The 20,449-nt window shown below is 38.0% G+C and overlaps 1 protein-coding gene across 1 annotated transcript in view; it reads left to right on the forward strand.

Annotated features, from left to right (window-relative positions):
• Nucleotides 1-20,449, forward strand: part of LOC149198165 (RING/U-box superfamily protein) — a 155,779-nt gene that overhangs the window by 44,566 nt on the left and 90,764 nt on the right. The window contains exon 3 of the mRNA XM_089406143.1: nt 533-701. Coding sequence (XP_089262269.1) covers nt 533-701 — 169 coding nt within the window. The remainder of the gene's footprint in view (nt 1-532; nt 702-20,449) is intronic.

Genomic DNA, 20,449 nt, shown 5'->3' on the forward strand with positions numbered 1-20,449 from the left:
GGGCCAGCATGGGGCTTAAGGGAATAGTCATAACTTTCATCCAGGTATAGCTTTCCCCACTTGGCCTAACTTTTGAAAAACTGATTTATGAAGTGGCTTATTTTGTTTCATTGATGGTTGTGTTTATTTCCATAGAATGTGAATAGAAGAACATTCAGTTTTCTGGCTATGGTGTTTACTTTTGACTTTCAGTTTCTACTATGGTTTTCACTGATGGGTATTAAAATTAGAAGTTTTATTTGGGAACTATTTATTCTTCTAATTCAAACATCTGAAAGCATCACGTGGGATACTGTAACTGTAGATAGCCTTGTTTCCTGTATTCTGTCTTCAGCTTTAGTATCCCCTCTTCTGAATGTTGGCTTTTTTTATATGCTCATTTTATGATGGCAGTTTAAATTTGTATTAAATACCTGAAGTTTCATGTTCTGTGCTTAGTCATAGAAAGCATTACTTTTCCATTTTCTGTAGCTTTATTTAGTATTATGTAATATAATGATTTATCTAACAAACTATTCATTCTCTGTCATAGGGTGAAAGGAAGGTTTCAGTTCTCATCGGCATCATATTGGTTTTTGTGTTACATGTGGTTGGAGTTTATTGGTGGTATAGAAGAGATGATCTACTGTATCCACTTGTTATGCTTCCTCCAAAAACAATACCACCCTTTTGGCATGCGCTGTTCATCATTGTGGTCAATGGTAACTAGTTTTACTTTGTTTATGGGCCGTTATTTAAAAGATAATTGTATTTGCTTCTGTTTCTATTTGGCATGATGATCTGCTTTCGTCTACTGCAGAGTATAAAATTTGCCTAATAATAAAGAATGCATGTTCTATGCTTGCTAGTAAGGTATCTGTAATGACAATTATTTGATACAACTAGAGAGTAAACAATTTAGGCTGATAAAGAGAAATTATACAAATGGCCAAAATTAGTGAATAGGACACTCTAAGACCAACGTTTTCTATTATCCTTAAGCACAGAAGTATCAACAATCTAAAATAGCCTCAAGTCTATAAAATGTCTCCAAGCAACTGCAGTCTGTGCATATATGATTAATCAGTATCAATAAACTAAAACAATTGGAGAGGTAAGCTGAGTTCCTGAGAAAAGTTCATTATTTTATACAATGATCCAGAAATGCTCAAGGCAAACTGAGATATTAGCCTCTAAATGGTGTATCAAGTCCCGCTAATTGATTTGTACATACATGGAATATTGGCTTGCCATTAGCATTGTTGTTTTCTAAATATGCTTGATTGAACGTCAAATGTGTAAGATTTCTAGTCTTAATTGAGATTATAATTACCAAATACTTGCCACTGATTTACAATTTGTATCTTTCAATCTTTTTGTTAGATTGCTATATAAACTGTCATTATCTTTCCATACTCCTATTTTTGTTTCATCTTGGGCATAAAAGTTCTGCCTGGTGGTTGTTTTTGTTAAATAAAGACCTTCAAGTTTCTGCCAAAAGATATTTACATGCTGAGACAATGGAAGGTGAATCAGGGTCTTTCCCTCCCTTGTTTGTTGACAGTTCACAGACCAGATAGAGTCTAGAGAATAATCATGATTTAAGAAAACAAAGAAAAACTGGGACAACTCTGCTCATTTCCAAAGCCCAGTAAGGGGAGAGAGTGCAGGACCTTTCTTGCTTTCTTAGAAAAGACATTTTCCTTTGCTACTAACAGAAATTACCAGTGAACTTGTCTTTGAAATATTTAGTTGTCCAAAAGATAAATGGGGCTGAATGTCAAGGGACATTAGCATCTCTTTTCTTATGACTAAGGGATGAGCTGTATGATACATTTGTGCTGCATCATCGCACTTCTTCCTGGGTCTTTTGTGCTTTACCTTCATTGAAGTGTTTAGACGTGCCACTCCTTAGACAGTGCTGTTCTTGATATTTAGAATCAACCTCTTTAGGCTGAGATTTTTGACTTCCACGAGTTTCAACCTTTTTCTGTAGTGTTCTTTAATGCTTAAACCTGAAACCAGATACAAAGAATATAATAATTACAGAAAGCTAGATACAATAGACAATAAGATGAAATATGCAAAGATACCCTTGTGTTTTGATATCCATAAGAAGGAAAGCAACAAGGCATTGGAATGATGATGGAGCATTGCAAAGGCTGAACGGCATCACTAAAAGTTCATAATGACCCTCATGTGCAGATGTCTCTCATTGGGATGTCTGCCTCTCCCATTCTATTTTGGTGTTAGGTGGCACACAAGTCAAGTTTGGTCAAAAACTTGCCTCCATGAAGTTCATGCAAGAGATCATCAATAATTGGGATGGGGGATTTGACTTTGATGGTTAATTTATTGAGAGCCCAAAAATTAGGACACATGCTTGAATTATGTTCCTGCTTTAACACTATGACCATTGGTGATGAGTTGGCACTAGTACTTTTACTCACCCATTTGGGGTTTCACATTTTCACATTGGCTACCACATTTCATCATATCACCATTGGCAATGATAATTTGAAAATTAGGTATTGGACAGACATAACAATGAGTTTAGTGACCACTTTCCCATGAATAAAATTGTGGGTGCTACTGCCGCCAATCAATACAATCGTTGTGTGATGCCTGATATAGCCAGTCAACTATGTTTGGGGTGCCAAGAAAGTAGATATGGCATGGAGAGAAATTTGGGGTTCCTCACAAAGAGCTTGCAAAGTGTTTTCCTTGTCTGCTGGAGGCGTGGCATCATCCAAATTGTGTTCAGGAGTGTCCTCGGTGGATGTCCCTCTTGTGTGTTCTTTTGGTGATACATTCATCTGAAATTATTTTTGTTCTTTACATTTGTGCCCTTTGAAATACTGCTCAGCACAATTATAGCCGAGTGGAGGTGTTAGTGGTCTGCCATCTCTTCCAGAGATAATTTGTGGATTCTTAATCTCTATGAGTTGGAAGAGTTGAGGGTAGTCACCACAAAGGGGCTAGTTGAATAGTGAATACAAGTCTCTTGGTTTGGGTATTGATCATTATCTTTAAGAATGAATTAGATAGGCCCTTTGTGTGGATTGCTAATTGCGTAAAGGTGGCAATATAGCCAATAACAATGCTGGGTTGTTGTAATTTTGTGAGTGTCCCAAACAATGAGTGTCTCATTCAAAAGGAGCAAAGAGGATATGCACAAACTAGGTCCAGGGAATGTTGCCTCCATAAGATTTCTTATACCATTGCTGCCACTGCGATTGTTTTGAATCTAAATATAAGACCCCACTTTTAGTCTTTGTAGGTCATCAATAATGCCATGGAGAGAAGTAATGTTATATTTGAGTAACCCACCTCGAAGGATCAGGACCATCAAATTTTTTCATTTGAATTTTGGAAAACTGTGCCACGAATTGTTATTTTAAAAGTGCAGGTCAAGGTTATCTAGAAAGGGTGTGTGAGTGGATCAATGTGTAATGAACAAAGTTCATACACACAACGAAATACTTAGAATATCTTGTATACAAGAATGTCCATCATGGGATGGATAATATATTATATAAGAATATTTGAATAGAAGTGAGATGATTTGATTACAACTGAGGGTCTCGTATATATAGCTTGGCAGGTACCCTTTCAAGAATGGTCATGTCCATTGAGACACGCTTTTTCAATACTAGTTATTAGTTAATTAATCATTATTCATTATTATTATTTATATTATTTGTATTACTAATTATTAGTTACTTAATCATTATTCATTATTATATATGTATATATATATATATTTTATTCATAACATTGCCTTCCTTTTTAAAAATCTTTATCCTCAAAGTTTATTGCTAACAAGGTGTGTCATGTGTTTCTTGTCTTGTAATCTGTTCGCATCTTTTACGAAATCTTGGAGTTGTTGTCTTCGTTGATACAAGATGATAGGATCCTTGGAGTGATAAATAAAATTGTCGACTGAGAAGGGATCTGACCATCCCAAACCAATCTTCTGCGGAACCTTTCGATTATAGGAAACTTGTGATGACTTGTTATCGCCAGACTGAATTGTGCAAACTTTAGCATTCTTCAGATATAAGTTTGTTTTTTATGTTTTGAGTGACACAAATACGTACATTGATTGAGTTGTCTGCTTTTGTGATTCAGATGTCGATAAGGAGTTCCCATGGCTTGATTTTCCCTTATCATTCGTGTGGCAATTTCTTGATTTACTTCAGATACATATGTTGTTGAATTGGTTACAAACTCTTCACTAGGATTTTTCATCGTCTGAACTGCAACTTCTAAGTGTGTTTTTACTTCAATTGCTTGGTTATCTTCATAAATTCTGGTATTGGTTGGATCAATATTCCTCCAACTTGAATTTCTACATTTTTAGATTTCGATGCTTCCTTCTCGATAATCTGTTGTACCTTGTTTTCCAACGACTTCTTGTCCTTCTTAAGCTTCTCAATTTGCATCAGTAATTTTTCACTGTGGTCTTTAATTCAAGAAACTTCTTCATTTTTGTCAGCGGTAATTTCATCAACTTCGCTTTGCATATTTTGTATCACTTTTTTACCTTCTTGAAAATTTACTTTTGAAATATTTTGTATGTCTTCTAGTGTTATTGAATCTGGTTTCAATGTAATGCCTTGTAATGTTATTTTTTTCTTTTTGTTGGAAAATGTTAAAAACTTCTTCGTATTTAGGATGGACCTTAGAGGTTCCATCCAAGGTGAACCCATAATTATATCACTATCATTACAAAATAAGGCTTTAACGGTGGATTGCGAGATAAAAGTATAATCCCCAATACTTAGTTGTAGATTGCTTATGTCATATTGTTTGTCACTCGTTTTAAAAATCGTTTCAATTATATTTGATTCAGGAATCACTAGCTGGTTAGCACATTTAGCACTAACATAATTAGTGTCTTCAATATGATCGATAGAGATTATAATATCCATTTCTGCAAGCGATCCTTTGTTTTAAATATTGCACCAACACATTTATTAAAAGTTTTAGGAAATCTTTCATTTCTGGTTCGCATTTCACTTTGTTGATAATTTCGTCAACAATATTTTAATCAAGGGGTTTATATATATAAACAAAGTTTGTAATATGATGTTGTATTCCCCTTTTTATCTGTAAATACCTTTTGAATCTTTATTTATTTTATTTTTAAGTAATTCTTATATATAATATATATAATTAATAACCAATTAATTAATTAATTATATTATTAATTATATAGTAATTAATAATTAATTAACTATATAATTAAACTAAATTAATTAATTTTTTTTTATTAAATGGATGGGTGGACATGACTCGTCCGTGAGGCATGATGGTTGATGGCGGATGGCTCAACGAAAAAGAAAAGGCAGCAGAGATGCGACACAGAACCAAAGGTGGAGTTGGAATAGAACAGTGAAAAAGCAGGGACAAAGGGAAGATAGGTTGGCGGTGGCAGATTGCGTGGTGGTGCCAACGATAGTTCAGGGTGGAGAAGGAATAGCCGCGACAATAGTATAATCCCCAATACTTAGTTGTAGATTGCTTCTATCATATTGTTTGTCACTCGTTTAAAAAAATCGTTTCAATTATATTTGATTCAGGAATCACTAGCTGGTTAGCACATTTAGCACTAACATAATTAGTGTCTTCAGTAGGCACCAACACATTTATTAAAGGTTTTAGGAAATCTTTCATTACTGGTTCCCATTTCACTTTGTTGATAATTTCGTCAACAATACTTTAATCAAGGGGTTTATATATATAAACAATGTTTGTAATATGATATTGTATTCCTCTTTTTAGCTGTATATACCTTTTGAATCTTTATTTATTTTATTTTGAAGTAATTCTTATATATAATATATATAATTAATAACCAATTAATTAATTAATTATATAATAATTAAAAATTAATTAACTATATAATAAAACTAAATTAATTTTTTTTTTATTGAATGGACGGGTGGACAGGACTCGTCCGCGAGGCGTGATGGTTGATGGCTGGACGAAAAAGAAAAGGCGGCGGAGATGCGACACAGAACCAAAGGTGGAGTTGGAATAGAACGGTGAAAAAGCAGGGACAAAGGGAAGACAGGTTGGCGGTGGCAGATTGCGTGGCGGTGCCACCGACAGTTCAGGGTGGAGAAGGAATAGCCGCGACAACAGTACGGGGTTGCATAGCATCGCTGCAGCCAACATGAACTGATGGCCGTCTGTGGCGGTTCGAAACTTCAGTGGACAACTATTCGACCGTTTCGTTCGTGCAACACTACGTTCCACAGGTATTCAGCCGTTTCTTTTTTTGGTGTCGTGATGTTTGCGGTTGCGTTCCATATATATATATATATAATTCTTTCTTTACCCCTTTTTTAGGTTTCTATATTTCTTTATATAATTTATTATTATTATTATTATTATTATTATTTTCTTATATATATATATATCTTTTTTTAATATATTTTTTCTATAATAGTATTTTGTTTTTATTTTTTTCTCTATTTCTTTTATCTTTTGTTCTTCTATAATTTTTTTTTACCCTTTTTTTTTAAATACATATTTTTGAACTTACTTTCCCTCCCTCTCTCTCTTTTTAAGATATATAAACTATTTTTTTCCTTTTTTTTTTAATGACCAAGAACCTGAATGACAAATTTAGCGAAAGGGAGAAACTCCAAACTCTTTGTAGCAAAATGCTTCAACGACAAGAAGGTCAACGAATTTTGACGGCCAAAGATTTGGACCGGAGAACGCGACTCTTATACCAATGTAACGAACAAAGTTTGTATACACAACAGAATACTCAAAATATATGGTATATAAGAATGTCCATCATGGGACGGATAGTATATTATATAAGAATATTTGAATACAAGTGAGATGATTTGACTATAACTGAGGGTGTCGTATATATAGCTAGGCAGGTACCCGTTCACGAACGATCATGCCCATTGATACATGCCTCTTCAATACTAATTATTAGTTAATTAATCATTATTCATTATATATATATATATATATATTATTCATAACACAATGTGTGGATCTGGTATATGGATACCAAAGTGGGAAGTTGACACCTCCAACATGTGGCATTGACTATTCATTGTGTTGCTGATACCTTTGAGTGAAGTCTTATGCTAGAAACCTTGGATTTTAAAGCTTGGTTATGAGTAGTCGGGGCTTGATATTGGTTCTTCATGTTTAGCCATGTTGTAAGTTTGGACCATGGGACCACCAAAGATTTGTTGAAGTGTTATTCCCCACTTATGTCACTATGAATAATGGCTTGAAAGGAGTTTTTTCATGCATCCCATGAATCATTGTATTGTCGGGTCAACACAAAAGGTGTTACTTTAGAGGTAGACCCAATTGATCAACATGATGTAAGAAATATTTTGAGATAGCTCTTTCACAATGGTGCTGATAGAACCTAGTCTCTCTCTTTTTTTTTGGCTTTTATGTGATAGGGGTATTAGTTCATATTAAACATTACTACATTGATAGAATTTCCAAATTCCTTTTGGATGCAAATATGAAGAAATATCGTTGGTCGTTTGTGAAGGCTATGACTTGCTAGGTCCCATGGACAAAGGAAAATCAAGTGCTATAAATTAGTAATATATTGAGGGGCTTCCAACAATAGTGCTTGGTTGAATCTTTCATGACAACATCTAAGGAGGATAGATTGTACACTTTGCCATACACCCAATACCTTGGTATGTGAGAGTGATCTACTCGAGTGTTGTTCTCTCTCTACTATAAGAACATGATAACTGTAGGCTTATTTAAGGTTACTTCCAAGTGCCCTAAATGGCTTTTGAGTTGATGGACTAATTCTTCTTCTTTTAGTAATGCCTGAAGAGATTTCTCTGTGTCTTTGTTGTTGGAAGCCATAGTTAGAGTGTTGATTTTTCTCCGTTAGTGTGAAATATAAAAATCTTTAGCATTCTATTTCGAAGTTGCCTATCTGTTGCTTTCGATTTGTCAAAGAGCTAATGGGATTGCTTATATGAGGGGATTGAAATTGATCATATTTTGCAACTTTCGAAGAGAACAAATAAAGTTCTCCTTTCATCCTGAATACCTTGACAATTTCTTGAATGTCTACTTTGTCCATGACTAAGTAATTTGCTTCAATTTCCCAAAGGATTAGCCAAATACCTCTCATCTTAGCAAAGAGTTTAATTGAAAGGAGCCTATTAATCTTTGTTTGAAATTCTCTGAAAATAACTTTGAATTCCTGAAAAGATAACTTGTAATGCCTATTACTGCCCAAATTGTATGTTAGAATGATAGAAACTCTAACCCACACTATACATTCCAAGTGGAGCATAGGAAGTTGACCCATTGTTACCTTAGCGACCTAGCTTTGCACTTTAAGCTTGCTCTCCTCCGACTCAAGTGGGGCTTCCCTAAAGAATCACTAGGGCAAAGCAATAAAGAATAAGGTGTTATCACAATTAACCCCAACAATCAAGTTAAGTTTTGGAGGGAAGATAGAATGGCGATGGAGGGATATGAAGATCAATGTTAATATCCAACAATGCTATGGAGTCAAGTGGGGATCAAATGATGACGCAAGGTTAAGAAGAGTGTTGAAAATTGGTTAGCTTCGGTTGGTATTTGTTAATCTAGGTTGTCATTGATGTCAATATGGCAATATTCTAGGATACTAAATGACGATATGAAGCGAAGGAGAAGCAGAGTAGATACATTCAGAAACAGGAGCAAGAAGCCAGGGGGCAAGGCCATCAGGAAGCTAAGCCATGAGTAAGAGTTTGTTAACGGAGGAGTTAACAAAGGAGGCATATCAAAACTATCGCTTATGCTTAAGAGTATTGCAGAGTATCAGAGGAGTATTGCAGAATATCAGAGCAAGAGAGGCATATCGGAAAAGATATCAGAAGCCATCAAGGTATGAAGGTATTAGAGAAGTTCATTGAAAGACATTGCAAAGCCAGAGGAAGACCTATTGGAGCAAGAGGAGCCATATCGGGAGTATCGCATGTATTATATACCCAAGAAGTCCCGCAAAGAGGAGGAAGTCATCAAAAGAGAAGGAACAAAGAGGAACACGCATCAGGAGGAGAAACCAGCGGAAGAGCAATTAACGGAGGAGCATCGCATGTAATATATGCCAAAGAAGAACTATCGGAATCCAAAGGGAAGACCGATTAGAGGAGCAAGAGAAGCATAGAGGAAGAGTCATTTGAAACCACGAGAAGCAAAGAGCAGAGAGTCGTTACTCTGTGTAACCGCGTTCAACAGTTAACCGGCGGGTTTGTAATAGTGGTAGTGGTTATCGGGCGGACGCTAGGCGGTAAGTGGTATTTAGAGGAGAGCGCCCGATTCCATTAACCAAGTGACACGTAGCACTCGGGTGGAGAGAGAAAACCACTTTTTCGGGTGGTTATTTCTCTTGCAAGTGGCTCACCCGAAATGCATGTAGGTTGTTGGATCTAGCGCGGGTTGATCGACGATGAAGGATCAACAGACGGTTTTGGGTTGATTGGGTTAAGTCGGGATTGTTAGATCTGGAGAGAAGATCAACGGTGGAGGATCGCCAAGGAATACCGCAAGAGTGTAATATCGACCGTCGGATGGGATGGTAAGATCTAGGGTGGAGGATTGATCTGATAAAGGCAAACATCGGAAAATGTGCAAAGGCTGTAAAAAGGTGGAAAAGGTAAGTTACGCATGATTATTGTGTATTTCTATTATATAAACATTATAATAGAAATAGCGCAGATATAAGGATTTCATGTGGTTAAATTCTATATAACCAATGTTATAGAGTGGGAAGGTTATATATATATATATATATATTTTGGAGAAATCATATTGGCGGGTTCTATTAAGTACCACATTGAAACCCCCGACTGCGATATACAGTTGCAGACCCGACTACACCATTGCAATATGATTTAATATATTATCGCATCCGCCATATCGCAAGACTCTTGTAAAGCCTTGCCACATTGAAAGTGCCGATTGCGATAATACACGGACCCGAACAGGTTATAGCAAAGAGCAGAAGAGTATATAATATATAGATGCGATATATATGCGGACCCGCTGCACCATTATAAACTGCCCTATTGTTATATCGCATCCGCCTATCGGAACTCTCATAGCGCAAGTTATAAAGGGCTGTCACCCCCGAACCACCGATTGCGATATGTATGCGGACCTGCTGCAACATTATAATACGACCTATTGAAATATCACATCCGTTGAATCACAATGTTCAAAAGAATTGACACCGCCAGACTGCCGATTGCGATATATATTACGGACCCGAATGCACCATTTAACATGACTAAATGTAATATCGCATCCGCTGTATCGCTAGTCTCTAAGGGATGTCAAACCGATGATTGCGATTGCGATTGTGATGTGGCATGTGGGACCTCTCTATTGGTACAACCTCTCCAATGAAATCCTCCGTAGATAATGATTGAGTCTATTGTATAAATATTAAAGAAAAAAGGGCCTCTTTGATATTTTTTTAATATGCAACATTTCTTTGTAATTCGGCCTCTCTTCTGAATTTACGTGTCCTGTGAGTATTGGAACACTTGAATAGACAGAGGAAGCCATGGACCGGGAAGCCGAAGAATCAAGCGAGCGTAGATGGACGAGCGAGCGCAGAGGAAGCTAAAGCGACCGGAGGAGGGAAGCCAAAAGGTCGAGTGAGCGTTGAGGAAGTCGAAGGTCGAGCGAGCGTTGAGGAAGCCGAAGCTCAAGCGAGCAAGGAGGAAGCCAAAGGTCAGCATATCAGGCTTATATAACAGAAAAAAAGTGGTTAAAGTTGGCAAACTGGAAGAAAGGAAGAAGCGGTAGGTCCAACAGGACAGGAGGAAGCCAAAGGTCCAACAGGACAGGAGGAAGCTGAAGGTCCAGCAAGACAGGAGGAAGCCGAAGGTCCAACAGGACAGGAGGAAGCCGAAGGTCCAGCAGGACAGGAGGAAGCCGAAGGACGAGCAACTTTGTTGATTGGATTCACCTTTGAAAAGCTCAGACCAGTGCTGGGTTAATCAGAGCTTAGTGCAGTTAATTGTAGACACACTGAAGCTGTGTGGAGACATTATTGGAGATCATGATGGCTATTTGATATCATCATGAGATAACTTTTGCAGACTCTGTGTGGACAGTATGAAGAGTTGTAAAGACTTCTTCATATGAAGACTGGTTGCCATTGATGCTGTAGCATGGAGACTACAATGAAGCTGTAAACAGACAAAATTCAGTAAAGAAGAGTTTTGGGAGCAGAACATTACTATCAAACATGCCTTGACAGCAGAGGGTTGGAGCCCTTGGGGTTGGTGCCTCAGAAGTTGGAAGGATTGGTGTCCTTGGAGTTGGTGCTCCTATATCCAAGGTTGGTGCCTTGACAACAGAGGGTTGGAGCCCTTGAGGTTGGTGCCTCAGAACTGGAAGGATTGGTGTCTTGGGAGTTGGTGCTCCTAAGTCCAAGGTTGGTGCCTTGACAAAACAGAGTTGGTGCTCTGGAGGTTGGAGCCTCACAAAAGTCCAAGTTGGTGCTTGGCAACATATTGGAACTATATATATATATATATATATTGTATCTATTTTATTGCAAAGATTATATTAATAAAAGATTTTATTCTTGCTGTTCATTTTGTGTCCTAAATATAAATGTTTTGACGGGAAAAAATAACAATTGAAAAGAAATACTGATTCACCCCCCCTCTCAGTATTTCCAACAATATCTTCATGGTCAAAATTGAAGAAGAAAACTATTATTTTACCAGCTGTCCAGGTTGGACACAATTGGACAAGTTGGCACCACCACTTGAAGGGGTTTGACCCTAAGGTCAAAACCCACCTCTTGACTCATATATGTTGGGCATTCGTTGACCTCATTTGGAATCCATCACACTCACTCATTTGACCAATCAAGGAGTATTGTTCACATGTGTTAAGGAGAAAGAAGACTGAAGTTTCCACCACTTCTCTTATCTATCTTTTCACCAATGTTGACTTGGGTGTCCTTGCTGTTGTTTCACCAAGCTTTTGATTGGACTTGGAGGCTGAAATTTTTGTGGTTCATTGACTGATCTTTAATTGAAGTATTGTCTTTGCTCTGGGACGTTGACTGAGAGTTCACTGCGGGTCAACCACTGAAGTTTGACCAAGAATTTGACTAAGGAATTGCAGGCTGAGTTTCGGCCCTCTTGTGCAGATTTTGACTGTGAGCAAGCGTTGACTTTTTTGCTCTTATTTGATTGGTTTTGACTTGGAAATTTTTTAGGTCAAGGTTGGCATATTGACTGGAATACTCTAATGTACTATTGATGAATTGAACTCTCTCTCATAAGGAAATATTACTGGGTTTCCCCCCTTGTGGGGTTTTGTCCCAAGAAATTTTGGTGTCTCTTGATTTATTGTTTTCTGTGATCTCTATCACTCTATTGAAGTTTATAGTTGAAATTTTCAAGTATAACTGTGTAATGATTGGAATGCTCTGAAGAAGTCAAATTGTATCATTGGAAGTAGTTGTCAGTTTGAAAATTTCTCTAGTCTTGTTTTCTACTAGAAAATCAACATGGTACCAAAGGTTTGGTGAGGGAAAAGAGCATTGAAGAACATTGAGATCACCTTGAAGAGCATTGGAATCATTTTGAAGAGCATTGAGATCTTACATCTTTTGTCTTGATTGGTTATCTTCATCATGAATTCCTTCATGAAGGCAAAAAACAAGCTTGAGGGAGTTACAAACTTCAGAGCATGGAAGACTAGAATTGACCTTGCCCTTGCTAGGCATAAGGTCTTCGGTATTGTGAAAGGAAAAGTTACTGAACCAACTAATCAAGCATGAAAAGACAAGTTCCAAGATGATGACATCTTGGTTATGAGCATTATTTTGGAGACTGTTAGAGATCATATGATTCCTTATATTGTTGATCTTAAATCTTCCAAGGAAATTTATAATGCTCTCACTAGATTATAAATCATCAACAACATTATTCAGTCTATAAGTATAAGGAATCAACTTTGAGTTGTGAAGATGAGAAAGAATGATACATTGGCATGATACTTTGTAAGGATCTCTCAATTGAGAGATCAACTCAAAGTTCTTGAAGAAGAGGTACTTGATAAAGAATTAGTGACTGTAGTAATCAATGGTCTGCTTGATTGTTGGGATTCTTTTGCATCAAGCATTAGTGGCAGAGAAAATGCTCCTTCTTTTGACAAACTATGGGTTGCTTGCTCTCAAGAAGAATCTAGGCTCCCATGTCTAAAGGCAGTATTCCAAAATTAGGTGAACATTCTCAATCTTTTGCAGTCCACTCAAAGAAAAGCAAGGGGAGAAGAAATTTTCGAAGATTTTAAAGAAGTACAAGTAGACGACCTACTTCAAGACTTGCTCTAGGAAGAGGACTTGTTCCACAAAGAAGACCTCCTCCTCCCTCTTAAGAAAGAAGAGATATGTCAAATGTTCAATGTTATCGCTGCCAAATATGTGGTCACTAACAAAATAGGTGTCCTCAAAGAAATGATGATCGAAAAAGGAAAGGGAAGCAACATGCTTTCGTAGTTGATCCTATTGAACCTTCATTCAAGAGGAGGCCTAGAAAGAAAGATGCTTGTGATGATGATTATTCCTTTTATTCCGTTTAACAGGTTCTGTTGCAGGTCATGATGAAATTTGGTTGGTGAATAGTGGTGCCTCTAGGCACATCACTGGACGTTGTGAGAATCTCTTTGAATTAGTTGAGAAGAAGATAGCTCAAAGGGTGGAGCTTGGAGACAATGGCAAATACGAAGTCAAGTGCATTGGTTCATCATCTTTCCAATTGGAATAAGGAGGTAATGTCTCTATTAATAACAGTTTATATGTTCTTGGTTTGAAGAAGAATTTGTTGTCCATTTCTTCTCTTGAAGAAAAAGGATATAGAATTGCTTTTGTTGATGGTCAAGTTCTGATATGGAAGAAAGACCCCTCCTTTGAATTTGCCAAAGCCATTGGTGTACGAATAAGTGGCCTATATCATCTCCTTGGATGTTCAATTCAAGCCTTGATACACAACACCTCTTATCTTTGTGAACTATGGCATTGAAGGTACGCTCATGTTCATTATAAAGCTTTGACTAGAATGAAGGATTTTGTTGGAGGTGTCCTTGAAATCAAGATTGAACATGATGGAGTTTGCAAAGGATGTGCTCTTGGGAAAAATGTTGAAGGAAGATTTACTAGCAGTGATAGTAAGTGTGTTAATTTTAGTTAACAATGGTATGTTCTATGCTTAGCACAATTTACTTCAATGTTCCTTAGTAGCCCAATAAGAATTTCCAATAGCAATCACAATAATCACATTAATAGTAAAAGCAGATAGAACATGAAACAAAATGTAGAAGACAAGCCAAGACAAGAGGACACTAGATTTGGCAGATGCCAGGGAAAAAACCCAATGTGGGGAAAACCCTTTCATCAATTCTTCTTATTATTATATCAAAAATTCAGCAGAGAGAGAGTAAAAAAAGTCAAATTGACTTGCCCAATACAAAGTCAAAACAACCCTGTAAATTTCTGCAGTCCACTGTAGTCAAACTTCAACCCTAACCAGAAAGTCAACGTTGGTCAAAACAACAACAAATAATCCTTAAAGCAACTCAGTGTTCCTCAGTCAAACTCGCCCTGATTAGGAGGACAAATTTACCCCAAAACAACTCGGTCAAACTCGGTCAAAGGAGAGAGAAAATTGCTGTAAATTTTATGCAGTCAAATTGCAGTCAATGCAAGTCAAACAATCCAGGATTTCTCGGTTTTAGTGCCTATAGATGCGGCCTAGAAAAATCAAACTTTTGAGTCCAAAATCGCAGTTAAACTTGGTCAGCGAGTCCTCGGTCAATGTTGGTCAAACCTGTCACAAAACTCTGAAATTTTGGCCTGCAATTATGCCTAAAAACTCGTCCTCCTTGCGACACATGTGAGAGAGAGAAGCTGCCCAATCGCTGTATGAACCAATTAGATGGAGAGAGAAGCATGTGTGAGTGATGATGAGGTGTGAGGTCTCTTGTATTTATACAATTCGTTGTGGGTGAAGAGACACATCCGTTGGGCTTCTTGAGCCTACATGATGATGAGGCCGAGCTGAACAATTTGCACATGCGTGGGCATAAATTCAAAATCACTCTTATGTTTGACAGAATGAGATGATCTTTTTATGAATCTTGGAACTCTCGAAAAGAGGAATTTAATGCAATCATTATCTCCATCAAATGAGCTATCTCAAGGTGGAATTTGGCCATAGTTGCCAATTTTAACACTCCCTCTCAGTTAGGGAGAATTCAACCTGCCAATCCATTTGTCGTCATGTATCGTCTTTGTCAACTCATCTCTGCTTTGCTAAACCATGAAGTAATAATGAAGAAGAATCTATCGAGAGTGAGTCACCAGACCTTTCCACTCTCTACTGACAAAAGTAAGTCTAGACGTAGAACCTCAAATGATCCCAAATCAAGTTGTTGAACACCATGCATCCTAGACATAGGGACTACGACAATACATGATGTGTCCATCGGTAGTGCTATGGTCCTTATCGATGTTTCGCAACTCGTTGGCCAAATGAGAGGTACTTCCCATGAGTCCTGTATTACATGGGTAGGATGTATGCTAGGGCATCAACAAGAGAAGGTGAACCACTCAGCCTGCTCATATGCCATAGGAGAAGGTGAACTCATCCTATGCATATGTCAATCGTAGGGGAAGGTGAACCACTCACCCTACACACATGTCACCATGGGGTATCACAGGGGAAGGTGAACCACTCACCCTATGGTCGCTCATAGCTCCAAGAAGTACCCAAAGCCTCATGGGAGGGTCTTTCCACGACTCCAAGTCTCTCTCGGAAGGTTAAAAATTTGACCTTCCTTAAAAGCTTCGTGAGGATATTTGCGACCTGCTCATCAGTCCTGATGTGTTGGAGCCTTATTGCTCCTATTGTACCATATCCCAGATGAAGTGGTTCCTGATATCAATGTGCTTGGAGTAGTTGTGGAACACAAGATTCTCTGAAAGGCGAATCCCACTCTGGTTGTCGCAGAAGATCACAGTGGTATCCAACACGTGCTCTAATAGCTCACTGAAGAGCTTCCTTAACCAAACAACTTCACAACAGGCCATACTAGTTGCAATTTATTCGGCCTTGACGGTGCTTAGTGTAATTGATTTCTGCTTCTTGCTCATCCAAGAAATTGAAACAGACCACTTGATACGTCATTTAAATGGGAAGAACAACACACAAGAAATGTGAAAGGCTCTTTAGGACTTGTTCCAAAACAAGAACAAGAATCGATTGTTGGTATTGAGAGAGAAGCTCAAGAACACCAAGATGTTCGATGGCTAAGGTGTGGCTTTGTATTTGACGAGGATTTCTCAAGTTTGTGACTAGCTAATTGCCATTGGAGATAACATTCCAGATTTTGAGCCAGTGAGTATTGCTCTGAAGGGATTTACTGAGGAATGGAAGCCATTTATCAAAGGGATAGTTGCAAAAGATAAGTTGTCAAAGTGGAATAGGTTATGGGATGACTTCATTCAAGAAGAACTGTGGGACAAGGATCTTCGAAAGAAGAAGTCTACTGAAGAGAATGTGGCTCTTGTAGAAAAGATGAAGGGCAAAGCGAAGAAGGACAGGTAAAAGGCTACACGTGTAGCCAGCATGGTCATTATGCGAGCAAGTGTTTGTTTCGGAAGAAGGGAGACAATGAGAAGAAGGAGATAACAATGGCTGCTACATATTCAAGTGAGCTGGATGACTTCTCAAGAAGATTTGAGGAAGACTTTGCTTTGGTTTCTCATTTCTCTGAAGGTGCCACTAGTGAGGGTGCATGGTTCATTGATACAAGAGTGTCGAAGCATATGACGAGTTCGTGGGAAGTTTTTGAGAGACCAACTGAATGGGACTCAAAATTGCATGTGAAGGTTGGCGATAAGAGTTCGAGGACTATCAGAGGGTCAGGGGTTGTGCCATTCAGAATGGAGCTAGGTGGGTTGTTACGAGTTCAAGATGTCTTGTGGGCACCAAAGCTCAAACGCAGTATGTTGTCTGTCTCAATGATCAAGGCGAAGGGGTTTGAGGTGATTTCAAGATGGGAAAGCGATACTGAGGCCCAGAGGCTCTAACTCTGCTAGAGAAGTCATTGGGTTTAAGGAGAGTGGTCTATATAGGTTGACGGACAAGCCTAAAGATCAAGGGAAGAAGCCGTTTTTTGAGATGTAGGAAGAGTCGAGTTCGAGAAGGAGTTTGCAAGTTCAGAGGGAGAATTCGCAACCCAAGAAGAGCACATGGTAAGTGGGAATTAAGGAGACTTCAACAACTGGCAAGAAGGAACCGTGGAATGGGCTGAAGGCCTATCATGAGAAGAAGAAGTGTGAGGCTTCTAGTGGTATGGACGCTACCAAGGATAGTGTTGTTCATTCTACAAGGTATGCTAGAATGGTGGACATAATAGATTGGGCTAGTGTTGCTGGCGTGTTACTTTTGAGTAGTTGAAGTACCTCCCTGGCTAAGAGGGAGTGTTGAAAAGTGTAGCTTGGGAGGTACTCCCACAACCCTTGGGGTACTAGGTTTTGTGGAGTTGACCCATGGAAATGAAGTTGTGTGGGCTATGTACGCAAGTGGTGGGCTTTGGACACAAGATGGTGGGATAAAGACTCAAAATAAATATTTGTTTAGTCTAATTATTGTGTGAGGGCACCTTTGATGAGCAAAAGTGAGCACCTAAGGAATGATAGAAAGGTATAAATATAAGTGACCTATGGAGAGGTCAAACACACATAACAGGCTGAGATTTTGTGGTAATTCTATGCCCTAGTTATGGCTCTGTGTAGGCTGTGACAAGAAGGAAGAAGGCACCAAAATTTTGTCCTTGATCCAAGGTTTGTACTATGCATAAGGAGGAGGGCTGAGACCCTGAAAAAAATGCCTAACGTGCCTCTGTCTAGCTCATTGTGGAGGCCTACAAAGCTACAATAACTTTGTTGGAAATTTAGTTGTGTGGTTAAGCCCTAGAGGAGGCCGAATTAGCCTCAACCTTTGTGCAGAGGCAATGAGTTATCTCAGAGAGAAAGAGAAGGCATTGGGACAGGTTGTGAGTTGATATGATGTTGGAGAATGGTGGTTGAGTTGAAGTATTGAAGTTTGTTCATGCATGCTAGTGTGAACAAATAGTTGTTGAATTGTCATACAGTTGTTTGGAAAGGGAAAATCTCTGAGTTGTTGAGCATATTTAAGAGCTAATTATACAGTGAATTGGAGGAGCATATTCACTTTGAGACGCTGTTTGATGGAAGTTGATACGTACATGTAATTGGAGGAGCAATTACACAGTGAGAAATTGATGTGTAGAGGTATTGAAGGTGCAATTTCTCTGTGAGAAAGGTGGAAAAGGACCTGCCAGGTGTTCAAGGCAAAGAGGACTGAAAATATTGTTGTCAAGGGCATATTCAACAAGTAAATTAAGTTTGTTCTTGTTCTTGGATAGGTTGACAGTCAAACGTTGTTGACTTCAAACCCTAGCTTTCCTTGTTTCAGGGTTTTGTAAGGGTTGTGATCCCTAGTATGGGAGCCCTATGTTTGTTTTAAGAAAGTTGTAATAAAAACAAGTTTTGGGTCAATTACATTCTTATGTACTTTGTTGATTCACTGTTGTTACACTTCTGTTGTGCAAAGTGCTTGGAGTTGTGTGTATTTCAATGTCTTTATGATTGTGATTAAACATAGATTTGATCTTGAAGTATTGGGAAAAACCAACATCAAGTAGGTGTAACGCTGTGTTCAAGGTGTCCGGTCATCTCAAGGGTGCATTTGCTCTCAAGCCAATGTTCTATCCTAGGGTGGCAATGCCCAAGGTCCTAAGGTTGGTGAGGGTCTCATCAACTATGCCAAGTCATTCTCAATGGAAATGCTCCTTAAAAGTTGTCTAACATCCTTTGTCAAATGCGCAATGTCATCATGTAATGGGTCTTGAATGTTGTCAATGAAGTTTTGGAGAAATTTCATCTAGCACATCATCATCTTGGATGCCCTTGGAGAAACATCATCTAGCACATCTTCATCTTGGATGCCCCTCGAACATCACCTAACACATACTCATGGATTCAAGTGAGATCAACATTAGGGGTACAGGATCCATAAGAGCATTAGGGTGGGTAGTATTTGATGTCAAAACCATCAAAGTACTTGACACAAGGTATTATCTTAAATGTCCCACTAGCTTAAGATTGCATACAAGTTGCTAGTTTTAGGTTTCAGAGGGTTATCATATGTCTCTATTACATAATTTTAAAACCAGAATTGAGTGCTGAACCAGATCACCCATCAAATTGAGGTTCAAAACCAGATCACCCATCAATCCCGAATCCCAAATATATTTTCTCTCTTCAAAAATTCCATATTTGATTGTTGTCCTTGTTTTTCATTTTTCCTCCTTTTCAAGTAAAAGACAACCCCTATTTATGGGCTAATATGCCTCTTTTTGCCTTCAAATGTATCATAGGTTTTGCATTTTACTTAGTTGCATTTTGTTTGTTTGTTTTTGCAAATCTCTTTCCATTTAAATATGAAATTTCTTCATTAGCGATGGCCTGGCCCCAAAAGCCATAAGCCATATATGATGCATGGGATCATCGCATAGTTTTAAAAGCCAGATTGGGTTTTGAATTGGGCTACCTATCAAACCAAGGTTTGAACCAGAATCAGATTGAACCGGATTCATTGAATCAACATTGGAAAAAATACATAAAATAATAATTTTTAATGGCAAAAAAATATTTTTAAGATTTCAAGACATGATTCCAAACCGTTAGAGACAAAATATGCAAAGTTTTCTCATCTATATACCATGTAGGGGTGCATATATCAAAATGGCATCAAGTGCAATACATGTCATCAACAAAATACATAATCAATGAGGCTCTAAATGGCCTCGAGAGTCCGAAAACAATGCTACAAGTCAAGCTACTAAACATTGGCCTACTACAAGTCTACAAATAATTGATCAACATGATCACTTATCAAACTCATCACCATTGCTAGACATGGGATCCATCACCAAGAGCTACATAAACATCATTTGGCTCATAGTCTGAGGAATTCTTAGACTCCTCTCCAACCTTCGTAACCATCTAGCATTAACACTGGGCAGAGCAAACCTAAAAGCATGAGTTGTTCAAGGTGCCAACTATCGCTTCCGTCGGTGGTTCACTTCCTTCAACTCCTGGTTTGACTACCAGATTTGCGTTGGGATTAACCTCCCCCCCCCAAAAAAAAACAACGACAACATCAAACTCGACTTTATTGTTGATGTTTTGATACTCAAATTTCTCATATCTTAATGTTCTAATTCCTTGTAGCAACTTTTGATTAAGTCTTTTCTAATGAGAATTTTCTTCATCATTTGTTGATAGGTTCTCAAATTATTTCTTGATATCCTCCTTTTCTTTTTTAGATCCTTG

Source organism: Pinus tabuliformis, chromosome 2_2, assembly GCF_031772625.1.
Source record: "Pinus tabuliformis cultivar Carrire ecotype Pingquan chromosome 2_2, CPIR1, whole genome shotgun sequence".
NCBI classification, from domain to species: domain Eukaryota; kingdom Viridiplantae; phylum Streptophyta; class Pinopsida; order Pinales; family Pinaceae; genus Pinus; species Pinus tabuliformis.